The following is a 13,242-nucleotide window of genomic DNA, read 5'->3' on the forward strand; positions in this document are numbered from 1 at the left end:
AACATTATGGGGGTGCCTCAAAAATTAAAAAGAGAACTATCATATGATCCAGCAATTCCACTCCTGGGTATTGATCTGAAAAAATGAAAACACTGATTCAAAAAGATATATGCACCTCTGTGTTCACCGCAGCATTATTTACAATAGGCAAGGTTCAGAAGCAACCTGTGTCCAACAACAGACAAATGGATAAGGAAGATGTGGCTATAAACATATATATATACACATACACACATACATTTATATATACACAATAGAATATTAAACACTAAAAAAGAATTAAATCTTATCATTTGCAACAACATGGATGAACCTAGAGTACTATACTAAGAGAAGTCAGTCAGACAGAGAAAGACAAATGCTGTGTGTTTCACTTATATGTGAGATCTCAAAAACAGAACAAATAAATAAACATAGCAAGCAGAAATAGAGTCATAGATACAGAACAGACAGGTGGTTGCGGGGGCAAAGCGACAACCAGGTGACGGACGTGAAGAGGTAAAAACTTCCAGCTGCAAAATAAATGAGTCATGGGTATGAAATGCACGCTGTGAGGTCTATACACTGGAATTAATTACATAATAATAGTAGTAATTGGGCTTTCCATGGGGGCACTAGTGGTAAAGAATCTGCCTGCCAACGCAGGAGATGGCAGAGACGTGGGTTTGATCCCTGGGTCGGGAAGACCTCCTGGAGGAGGAAATGATTACCCGCTCCAGTATTCTTGCCTGAAACATTCCATAGATAGAGGAGCCTGGTGGGCTACAGTCCATGGAGCAACAAACTCAGACATGTGCTGAGTTCATGTGCTCAGACACGACTGAGCACAATAATAATAATAAATTTAACCACGACATCTTTTTTCTTCCCTTCCCTTCTCCTTCCTTCGCACACATGCAGTGTATGGCCAGTGTTCCATTCATACAAATGGCCCCATTCTTACCACTTCTGGCTATGCCAGCCCAACTCGCAACTGTCAGCACCTGTAAGTCTCCCCGGAGTGCTTTCCCTGGTCATTAAAGCTTGCTTTGCCAACCCGTGTGGCAGACCAGAAGTGCCAAGGAATTTTAACTTCCCAGGAGCAGCTCTCAACAAACCACAGTTCGCTCGTCTCTTGACCAGGACAATCTGGAGAATGTGTTGCAGTCTCCCAGAGGAAAGTCCTTGCTCCTGAGTGCCTATGTCAGGATCTGCTCCTGATAAGACAGTTTGGAAGTCTTTCCATAATAATCTATATCGATCTACCAGATTATTTTTTAACAGCTGCAATCCTATCGATGAACTTAGATTGTTTTCAATTTCTTGTTTTCGTAGCCTATGCCACAAGGAACATCTCTTCTTGTAATTGTGCCCCGCATCTGACCATTATTTATAGCAGTTCATTATGAAAAAGAGTAATTTGGGATTCATTCAAAGTAGGGGGATTACTGCAATCAGGTTAAAGACTCAAAGAACGGGCAATGAAATTAGCAACGCCAATAAGCAAATGATACAGACGTGAATAAATCCCCTCTGCGAGTAATTGCATTTTTGGCACTTGGCAGTTAGAGATTTGCCATTTGGATCACACGCTTGGAGAGAAATGACCTGGGATCTCCATCTGGCATTTCTGCTTGGTCTCTGGGGAAAGAGCAGTGTCAAGGTCAGATGTGTGAGCAAGCTGATTCTAGACAACAAATCTAAAGAAACTTCTGAAGCAGGTCTCAGGGTAGCACAGATGGGCAGCTACCTGGGGTATTTGTCTTTAAGAGTGGCTAGAACAGTCAGTAGGATGCCAGGTGGGGCAGGCTTCCAGCTCATAGGTAAGTAGTGTTTCTGCTGAGATACACAGCGCCCTCTACTGGAAATAATAAACCATCTCCCCGGGTGCCAGCCTGCGTCTTCTATATTTTTTTGTGAGGCATGATGTGACTGGTGGTGGAAGTAAACTCCGATGCTGTAAAGAACAATATTGCATAGGAACCTGGAATGTTAGGCCCATGAATCAAGGTAAATTGGAAGTGGTCAATTTACCTTGAGATGGCAAGAGGAATAGGTGATCTAAAATGGACTGGAATGGGTGAATTTAACTCAGATGACCGTTATATCTACTACTGTGGGCAAGAATCCCTTAGAAGAAATGGAGTAGCCCTCATAGTCAACAAAGAGTCCAAAATGCAGTACTTGGATGCAATCTCAAAAATGACAGAATGATCTCTGTTCATTTCCAAGGCAAACCATTTAGTATCACAGTAATCCAAATCTATGCCCCAACAAGTAATGCTGAAGAGGCTGAAGTTGAACGGTTCTATGAAGACCTACAAGACCTTCTAGAACTAACACCCCAAAAAGATGTCCTTTTCATTATAGCAGACTGGAATGCAAAAGTAGGAAGTCAAGAGATACCTGGAGTAACATTTTGTATTCCAAGGCAAATTCGGCAAATGAATTTGGCAAAGGCTAACAGAGTTTTGCCAAGAGAACGCACCGGTCATAACAAACACCCTCTTCCAATAACACAAGAGAAGACTCTACACAAGGACATCACCAGATGGTCAATACCGAAATCAGGTTGATTACATTCTTTGCAGCTGAAGATGGAGAAGCTCTATACAGTCAGCAACAAGACGGGGAGCTGACTGTGGCTCAGATCACAAACTCCTTATTGCCAAATTCAGACTTAAATTGAAAAAGGAGGGAAAACCACTAGACCATTCAGGTATGACCTAAATCAAATCACTTACGATTATACATTGGAAGTGACAAATAGATTCAAGGGATTACATCTGATAGACAGAGTGCCTGAAGAACTATGGACAGATGTTCCTGACACTGTACAAGAGGCAGGGATCACCCCCAAGAAAAAGAAATGCAAAAAGGCAAACTGGCTGTCTGAGGAGGCCTTACAAATAACTAGGAAAAGAAGAGAAGCAAAAAGCAAAGGAGAAAAGGAAAGATACACCCATCTGAATGCAGAGTTCCAAATATCAGGGAGACATAAGAAAGCCTTCCTTAGTGATCAATGCAAAGAAATAGAGGAAAACAATAGAATGGGAAAGACTAGAGATCTCTTCAAGAAAATTAGAGATACCAAGGGAACATTTCATGCAAAGATGGGCACAATAAAGGAGAGAAATGGTATGGACTTAACAGAAGCAGAAGATATTAAGAAGAGGTGGCAAAAATACACAGAACAACTACACAAAAAAGATCTTCATGACCAAGATAACCACGATGGTGTGATCACTCACCTAGAGCCAGACATCCTGGAATGCAATGTCAAGTGGGCCTTAGGAAGCATCACTACATACAAAGCTAGTGGAGGTGATGGAATTCCAGTTGAGCTATTTCAAATCCTGAAAGATGATGCTGTGAAAGTGCTGCACTCAGTATGTCAGCAAATCTGGAAAACTCAGCAGTGGCCACAGGACTGGAAAAGGGCAGTTTTCATCCCAATCCCAAAGAAGGGCAATGCCAAAAAAAGTTCAAACTACCACACAATGGCACTCATTTCACAAGCTAGCAAAGTAATGCTCAAAATTCTCCAAGCTAGTCTTCAACAGTACATGAACCGAGAACTTCCAGATGTTCAAGCTGGATTTAGAAAAGGCAGAGGAACCAGAGATCAAATTGCCAACATCCGTTGGATCATAGAAAAAGCAAGAGAATTCCAGAAAAACATCTACTTCTGCTTCACTGACTATACTAAAGCCTTTGACTGTGTGGATCATGAGAAACTGGAAAATTCTTAAAGAGATGGGAATACCAGACCACCTTACCTTGCCTCCTGAGAAATCTGTATGCAGGCCAAGAAGCAATAGTTAGAACTGGAACAACAGACTGGTTCCAAATTGGGAAAGGAGTACTTCAAGACTGTATATTGTTACCCTGCCTATTTAACATTGTGTGAAATGCTGGGCTGGATGAAACACAAGCTGGAATCAAGACTGCCGCGAGAAATATCAATAATCTCAGATATGCAGATGACACCACCCTTATGGATGACACCACCCTTACGGCAGAAAATGAAGAAGAACTAAACAGCCTCTTGATGAAAGTGAAAGAGGAGACTGAAAAAGTTGGCTTAAAACTCAACATTCAGAAAACTAAGATCATGGCATCTGGTCCCATTACTTCATGGCAAATAAATGGGGAAACAATGGAAACAGTGACAGACTTTATTTTTGGGGGGCTCCAAAATCACTGCAGATGGTGACTACAGCCATGAAATTAAAAGACGTGTGCTCCTTAGAAGAAAAGCTATGACCAACCTAGACAGCATATTAAAAAGCAGAGGCATTACTATGCTGACAAAGGTCCGCCTAGTCAAAGCTATGGTTTTTCCAGTAGTCATGTATGGATGTGAGAGTTGGACCATAAAGAAAGCTGAGAACCGAAGAATTGATGCTTTTGAACTGTGGTGCTGGAGAAGACTCTTGAGAGTCCCTTGGACTGCAGGGAGATCCAACCAGTCCATCCTAAAGGAAATCAGTCCTGAATATTCATTGGAAGGACTGATGCTGAAGCTGAAACTCCAATACTTTGGCCACCTGATGCGAAGAACTGACTCATTTGAAAAGACCCTGATGCTGGAAAAGATGGAAGGTGGGAGGAGAAGGGAACGACAGAGGATGAGATGGTTGGATGGCATCACCGACTGGATGGACATGAGTTTGAGCAAGCTCTGGGAGTTGGTGATGGACAGGGAAGCCTGGCGTGCTGCAGTCCATGGGGTCGCAAAGAGTTGGATACAACTGAACGACTGAACTTAGTTACTTAGTATGTGCAACTATTTTTGCCTGGAAAATGCCATGGACAGAGGAGCCTGGAGGGCTACAGTCCACGGGGTCTTAAAGAGTCAGACACGACTGAGTGGCTGAGCAATTAGAGGTGATTATTGTTTTGGGGTTCCTATGTGCATTTTTCTAAAGTTTCTAAAACAAAAATGTACTGTTTCCTGCCTCTCCTCTTCACATCAGTATTTAAAACACTGAACCACCTCCTTCTCAGGCTCAGTGGATGGCCCTATGCAAGAAAATGGAAAGTGAACAAATAATTCTTTCTTCAGCCTCCCAACACCAAACCCTAAGAGAACAATCCACGTTGCTTTGCCTTTCTTCCTGTTAAAATAGATCTTCCCACATCCAACTTTTCTTATTTAGACACTATTTAGTTTTCATTTAGTGTTAGCTAGAAATATCACTTCTCTTTTCTGGAACATAGACATGTCTTCGAGATTTATTTCTACTCATTAGCACTTAAGCCTGTTTAAAATTTAAGCAAAACAAAAAACTTTAAAATGTCAACAGCACCAAAAAAATGAACACCCTAAAACTACTACTGGATTCCACTATCCTGTCACTTGGTTTTCGTTGTAAAATAAACTGCTTAGTGGCCTAAATGAGTAAACATTCATTATTTTCCCCCAAAATGTATTGTTTGTAATGATAAAGTTACATGTAACTCTTTTGCTTGGATTAAAGCCTCTTCTTCTTGTGGCTATGTAAATTGGTACAGCCAGTATGGAGAACAGTATGGAGTCTCCTTAAAAAAAAACTAAAAGTAGAGTTATCATACGATCCTGTAATACCACTCTGGGGCATATATTCAGAGAAAACCATACTCTGGAAAGACAATACACCTCAGTGTTGACTGAAGCACTGTTCACAACAGCTAAGACATGGGAATAACCTAACTGTCCATCAACAAAGAAATGGATAAAGAAGATGTGGTATATTTATGCAACAGACTATCACTCGACCGCAAACAAAGAATGAAATCATGTCATATGCAGCAACAGGAAGAGACCTAGAGATTACCATACTAAGTGGAGGAAGCCAGAGGGAAAAAGATAAATATCGTGTGATACCGCTTATATGTGGAAACCAGAAAAAAGGTACAAGTGAACTTATATAAAACGAAACAGAAATAGACCCAGAGACAGAAAAGAAACTTCTGGTTACCGAAAGGGAAGGCGGGGGAGAGGTTTATGGAACAGAGATGAGTCAGTTATGGCCATGCTAGCCTAGCCAGTGCCCGGCCAACTCAGCAGCTGACAAAAGACACAAGAGTAAGTCTTGCAGAGCTGGGAACCATCAAAAGACCAAACTGCAGAATCATGGGTTAAATCTATTGTCATTTTAAGCCTAAGGATTGGAGTAGTTTGTTACAAAGCAAAAGGAAAGTACATTCCACTTAATAACCACCTGTCCTTAGGCAAATCCCTCAGGATCTCTGAGCCTCAGTTTTCTTATCTGTTAAATGGGGATAGTAGGGTTGTTCGATGGACAAGAAGAGGTAGTGTGAAGAGAGGGCTTAGCATGGCTCCCCGAGCTAGGGAAGCACTCCACTCATTATTATCAGCATCACTATCAATGTTACTGTCGTTGTTGTTATCATCAAGGACCCATGTGAGCATTTGGGGGAAGCAAGAAGAGAAACAAGAAATAAAGGGAGAGGAGTTAGAAAGGCAAAAATTAGGGCAGAGGGATGGGCTCCTTATTAACAATATAATTTCTATATGAACTGATGGGTGTCAGCTAAACATACTGTGTTAATCATTTGCAAGATATAGAAGTCATTATGCTGCATACCTTAAACGGTTGTTTTGTTGTTGTTTAGTGGAGAAGGCAATGGCACCCCACTCCAGTACTCTTGCCTGGAAAATCCCATGGACGGAGGGGCCTGGTGGGCTGCAGTCCATGGGGTCGCTGGGAGTGGGACACGACTGAGTGACTTCACTTTCACTTTTCACTTTTCACTTTCATGCGTTGGAGAAGGAAATGGCAGCCCACTCCGGTGTTCTTGCCTGGAGAATCCCAAGGACGGGGGAGCCTGGTGGGCTGCCGTCCATGGGGTCGCACAGAGTCGGACGAGACTGAAGCAACTTAGCAGCAGCAGCAGCAGCGGCTGAGTTACGTCCGACTCTTTTTCGATCCCATGGACTATAGCCCGCCAGGCTCCTCTGTCCACGGGATTTCCCAAGCAAGAATACTGAAGTGGGTTGCCATTTCCTTCTCCAGGGGATTTTTGCAACCCAGGGATTAAAGCCCACAGCCTATAAGTGCTGTATGTCAATTCCATCTCAATAAAACTAAGAGAAAAACATCTTTTCAATTAAAAAAAATTATAATAATATAATTTGCATTTATACTAAATACAGAGTATATTATAAGGATTTCTGATTGTTGAACTTTTAAAAGTAATATAGCAAAATCTTCCTCACTTGATTTTGTGAAGTGGCACAACTGGGTAAAGTCCTTCTAAAGGAATGGAAACTCTTAGTTACATTTAATTACACAAAAATATCTTCAACTAAATGTTTCCAAATAATGAACTTAGGAGAGCCATTTTTATAACTAGATAAGAGCTTTGCATAATAAAGGCATGATTATTTTACGTAAAAAGCTGGCATGAAAGTGCTTGGGAATCAACTGAGTCTCCCGGATAGCTAAAATATTTCTTCTCTAACTTTTTTTTTGACCTCGCCACACGTAATGCAGGATCTTAGCTTCCTAGCCAGGGATCGAACCAGTGTCCCCTGCAGTGGAAATGCAGTCTTAAACCCTGGACCTCCAGGGAAGACCCTCTTCTGTAATTTTGTGTGTGTGGTTTTTATTTGCTCTCCTTTTGCTAACCATGTGATCTGACACATGCTACTGCTAAAAAGCCTAGTTTCCTTACCTGGAGCATTAATGGAGGTCGTCATATCTATGCCTTAAGGTTTTGCAAGTTTAGAATGGTCATGTGTTTGGAATGTAGTAATAGCTCAATAAACAGACAGACGTGCTATTGCAGCATTAAATAAATGAACAGCTAAATGGGGAGGCAAGACGTTTGGGGAGCGGGGGAAGGGAGCAGACAGGCAAACTTAGAACCGTCAAGATATCCGGTAAGGGGGTAAAGGCCCTCCCAGCTGCTCTGTGTCCTTAATTTTATTCCCTTGGTGTCCTGTCCTCCCTGGCTGAAGATCTCTTCCCTTTGCAGTTTCCGGAGGTGGTTTTTTCTCTCCTCCAGTGACTCAGCCATTGGAATCTCATCAGCTTATAGCCTTCCACAGGTTCCTGAGAATTTATTTCGCTGATAGCACCTTTTTCTTGCTTTCCAGCACCATTCGAGATTTATTTCTTATACCTTCTGTATTACTTCCAGAAAATGTGGAAGATGACCCAGAAAAGAGCACTTCTCATGGCACCATCTTCAACTGGAATCACTGGGGATGTTCATAAGCCCCCGTTCCTTTCCCTACCCTCCTATGGCCAGAAAATCCAGGGTGGGGATGTGAGGAGGCTGGACCTGCTGCCATCTCCCCAAGCATCCCTGGGAGAGGAATTTCAGGTGTTCCTCCGTGAGCTCATCCCTTCTAGCCACGAGGGGGACACGGTCCCAAAGTCAATGAATGGCTCATGAACAGGGCAGTGGCTGGAACAGCAGGAATTCCTGGAGTTGGGCCAGAAGTGGAACAGACTGACCACAAGCCCCTGTCAGCCCAGGTTAACAGGCTTGGCGTAACGGCCTCTGCTTTAAGCTCCAGTGGTTCTTAAGCTCATTCCCGATCCAGGAGTCCGTGTCAAATACCTACTCCGCACAGTCCTGGAGGAACGATGATGAATAATAAACCAGGGAAGGGCTGAGCGGAACTGAGAGCCTCTAAGTGGGAGAAAGGGCTTCCCAGGAGGTGCTAGTGCTAAAGAACCTGCCTGCCAATGCAGGAGATGTAAGAGAAGCAGGTTCAGCCGCAGAGTTGGGAAGATCCCCCGGAGAGGACACAGCAACCCACTCCAGTATTCTTGCCTGGAGAATCCCATGGACAGGGGAGCCTGGCAGGCTATAGTCCATAGGGTCGCAAAGAGTCACGACTGAAGCGACCTAGCACACACGCACGCAAGCACATCGGAGGGTCCAGGGCAGGGACTGTAACGGGTGTACCGCCTGGACTCCCCCTTCAGGGCTGAGGCACACAGTCCCTCGGGCACGACCAGGAATGTTGCCTGCTAAGAGCTCAGGGTTGAGCCCCGTGCAGGAAATGCCTTGGCCCAAAGTAGCTAACTTCCCCCAAGGTCACCCCTCCCTCCTTGAGGGCAGCCCACATCCAAGGTGGCTGATGTGAATGGACAAAGGTCCAGCCCCCATCCTCAGTATGGAACAATCTAAAGAGCCATCGCAGCTTCTGAACCCTAAGGGTCAGCTGAGGCCCCTACCAGCTGTTACAACCACACTGCAACTTAGCTTCTCCCTCTGCCCAGCCCTGTTTTTCTGACTCCTTTACAGGTGTTATCTTGGTGGCCTCTTGCACACATATCTCGATTTCTGTCTGTTTCCCAGGATGTCAGCCTGAAACAGGGACCATGTCTGTTTGGCTCACTGCTGTACCCCCCAGTACCTAGCACTGGCCTGTGTCATAACAGGAGCTCAAGAAAATACCGGTTGAGGGGATTCCTTGGTGGTCCAGTGGTTAACACTTGGGCTTTCACTGCTGTGAACTTGGGTTTGATCCCTGGGAGGGGAACTAAGATCCCACAAGCTACGTGGTACAGGGGGAAAAAAAATTGGTTGAATGAATGAATAAAACTAAAAAGAAACTCCCTGGTTCCTGTGCAAGATTTTCCTAAATTACTGCAACAGGATTCCTTACTTCCAACCTATCCAACCCATCACTGCCAGCTTAATTCTTTTAAAGTACCTCTCCTGCTCGAAAACTTTCAGTGGCTTTCCACTTGTCTGCAGACAATCCCTTTGACCTGACATTCAAGACCTTGTATAAGCTTGCCCTAGTCTATCAGGGCTTCCTAAATGGCTCAGTGGTAAAGAATCTGCCTACCAAGCTGGAGGTGAGGGTCGTTCCCTGGGTGGGGAAGAATCCCTGCAGTAGGAAATGGGAACCCACTCCAGTATTCTTGCCTGGGAAATCCCATGGACAGAGGAGCCTGGTGGGCTACAGTCCATGGGGTGGCAAAGAGTCGGACATGACTTAGCGACTAAACAGTAGCAGCCACCTGATCTACATGGCCCATCTCAGGGTTTTCGATTCTCGCATTTCTCAGCCTTACAAGCTAACTGAATTGGACCACTAGCCTTCCTCAGACTCAGCTATGGCTTCCTCTTTTCACGAAATTCCTTTCTTATGAGATATCCTACATATTCCCCATCTCCTTGGGTCTCTCTAAATCCTTTTAATTGTTCATAGCAAGGCAGTGGAAATCAATGGTTAGAGCCCAGGCTCTGGAGATAGAGGGTGTGGGTTCCGATTGCAACCCTACCTCCTGTAACTGTGTCATCTGGGGCAAGTTACCTCACCTCTCTGTAACCTTAGTTTCTTTATCTGTAAAATAGGATTAATAATAGAATCCACCTCATAGGGAAATTGGGGAGATTAAATGAGACAGTCTGGGCAAACTGCTTAGAACAGCACCTGCCCCTTAATATCAGCTATTAATCACCATCCTTTAGAGTGGGGTCAACACTTTTTTGACAAAGGTCTGGACAGTAAATACTTCAGGTTTGCAAGCCACAGAGTTTCTACTGAGACTACTCAACTCTGTTGCTGAAGCACCAAAACAGGCGTAGATAATACGTCAGTACATGGTGCGGTTGTGTTCCAATAAAACTTCATTTAGAGATCCAGTTGGCAGTTCAGATTTGGTCCAGCTGCCACAAGCTGCCAACCTCTGCTTCAGAACTCCCCAGTCTGCCAGGAAATGGTGACATCTTCCTACAATCCTGACTACTCTCAGTATCTTAATAACAGTAACAACAAAATAACACATAACTTAGAAAATAATTAGTCCCACCCACTTCCCTGATAGTTCGGTTGGTAAAGAATCTGCCTGCAATGCAGGGGACCCTGGTTCGATTCCTGGGTCAGGAAGATCCACTGGAGAAGGGATAGGCTACCCACTCCAGTATTCTTGGGCTTCCTTTGTGGCTCAGCTGGTAAAGAATCTGCCTGCAATATGGAAGACATGAGTTCAATCCCTGGGTTGGGAAGATCTCCTGGAGAAGGGAAAGACTACCCACTCCAGTACTCTGGCCTGGAGAATTCCATGGACTGTATAGTTCAAGGGGTCACAAAGAGTCAGACATGAATGAGCGCCTTTGACTTTCACTTTGACTTCCTGCCTTGGGGTCAAGTTAGAAATAGGTAAAAGGGAGCAGGCAGGGTAGTTAAAAGCATGGATGTTACAGGCGGACAGATTCCAGGTCTTAGTTCCAACTGCACCCTGTGTGACTTGATTTCACCCACTGAGCCTGTTTTCTCAGCTGTAAAATGGGAATTGCACTAATTCAATACCCCCACACATCTTCTGGGGCTGCTGCACCATATCCAGGAGAAATGTCCTGTCAATGCTAGATCTACCGTTTTGATTATTATTTCACGTCTATGTCCTTCCAGCTATCGTGTTGCTTTTGCTGTTGTTAATCATTACAATATTGACAATGACACTCTTCTCTGGCTCCATCAGAGTCCCTGGGTAGCAGCAGCCCTCGTGTATGTACCATCTTTGCATCCTTCTGAGCCCATGAACATAGCTGCCTGGCTGCCTGGCTGGGTGGCCAGAGCTGGGGCTTTACTTACGACTGGGGGACCCCTCCGATCCCGAAGCCCACCAGGCCCCGGAGCACCAGGATCCAGCTGTACACGGGCGCAAACGCACTGAGGATGCCGTAGTACAGGGTCCAGAGCACGCTGATCTTCAGTCCCTGCGGAGAAGGAAGACACTCAGTCATGGGGCTTCTCAGCATCTCCAGGTCACACGCCCCTGCACGTGTTCAAGGTCACCGTAGGGTCGCGGTAAAGGGTAATCCACACAGCCAAAGGGATGCAAGGTGGTCTCTGGGTGGTGGTGCCAACTCTCAGGGGGAGTGTGGGAAAACTGTGGGGTGTTCTTAGCAGTCCCAGTGATTGGCAGTTAATAGACAGGTCCCAGGGACTTTCCTGGTGATCCACTGGTTAAGACTCTGTACTTCCACTTCAGGAGGTACAGGGTTCAATTCCTGGTCAGAGAACTAAGATCTCACATGCTGTGTGGTGCAGCCAAAAAAAATTTTTAAGTAATAGACAGGTCCTAGAGATGCTAGATGTCCCACAGCACCTGAGACATGAAGACTTACCTCACACAAGCTTGAATCGAACTTCCCACCAGATACTAAACCATGCAGTTGATCACTGTTTATGACTATCTGTACCTGGACCTTCATTCTGGTTTACATATAAACAGGATTTTGGAAGGTGGGTCACACCCTCCAAAAAAATTCCTGAGGGTAGTTTTTCAGGAAAGCAACTTCTAGATACATCAAAGTAAGATACACTTTATCTGGAATTTTACAGAATTATCTTTTCAGAAACCCATGTTGCCAGTGGAAATGCTATGTGTGATATTTGAGTGACTGAGTGTGAATACAGCATCCGTCTGCATTCATGGGACTTCTATGTGTATCTATGAATAGATCTCAATCTTATTTCGAAATGTCAGATATATAAAGAAAAAGCATCAAGATTTCATTAAATCCAAACTTATTTATAATTGGGGCAAATATGAACTCCTTTCAGGATCTAGGCAGAGTAGTATGTGAATATTTGCATATTGAAAGGAAATTTATTAATTACTTCTTTAAAAAAGGTTCTCCCTTGTGGCCTAGTTAAGATATTATAACTGATTTCTTTTTAAAAGCTGCGTAAGTGGGAATTCCCTGACGGCTCAATGGTAAAGAATCCGCCTGCCAATGCAGGAGGCACAGGTTTGACGCCTGATCCAGGAAGATCTCACACGCCATGGAGCAATTAATTCCGGGCACCATAACTATTGAGCCTGTGCTCTAGAGCCTGGGAGCTGCACCTACTGAGCCCACAGCCAAAATTACTGAAGGCTGAACACTCTAGAGACGGCGCTCTACAAGAGAAGCCATCGCAACGCGAAGCCTGGGCACTGCAGGCTAGAGAGTAGCCCCTGCTGGCTGCAACTAGAGAAAAGCCCATCTAACAACAAAGACCCAGCACAGCCAAAAAAAAATAAATTAAATTGAAAAAACTGTATAAATGACTAGGCTATTTTATCTTTGAAATTATTTCTGGATTATTGGGGGCACTACAAAAATTTTATAATTTTTTTTTTAAATAAAGGGGACTTTGTAAGGAATTCCCTGGCAGTTCAGCAGTTAGGACCTGGCACTTTCTCTGCTGTGGCCTAGGTTTTTGATCCCTGATCTCAAAGCTAAGATCCCACAAGCCACACGGCACGGCCGGAAAAAAAAAAAAAAAAAAAA

At 44.2% G+C, this 13,242-nt stretch overlaps 1 protein-coding gene across 1 annotated transcript in view; it reads right to left on the reverse strand.

Annotated features, from left to right (window-relative positions):
• SVOP (SV2 related protein) overlaps nt 1–13,242 on the reverse strand; it is a 74,051-nt gene that overhangs the window by 25,044 nt on the left and 35,765 nt on the right. The window contains exon 6 of the mRNA XM_005909546.3: nt 11,555–11,679. Within this exon, the coding sequence (XP_005909608.1) occupies nt 11,555–11,679 (125 nt within the window). The remainder of the gene's footprint in view (nt 1–11,554; nt 11,680–13,242) is intronic.

This window comes from Bos mutus, chromosome 17 (assembly GCF_027580195.1).
Source record: "Bos mutus isolate GX-2022 chromosome 17, NWIPB_WYAK_1.1, whole genome shotgun sequence".
In the NCBI taxonomy this organism is placed as follows: Eukaryota; Metazoa; Chordata; class Mammalia; order Artiodactyla; family Bovidae; genus Bos; species Bos mutus.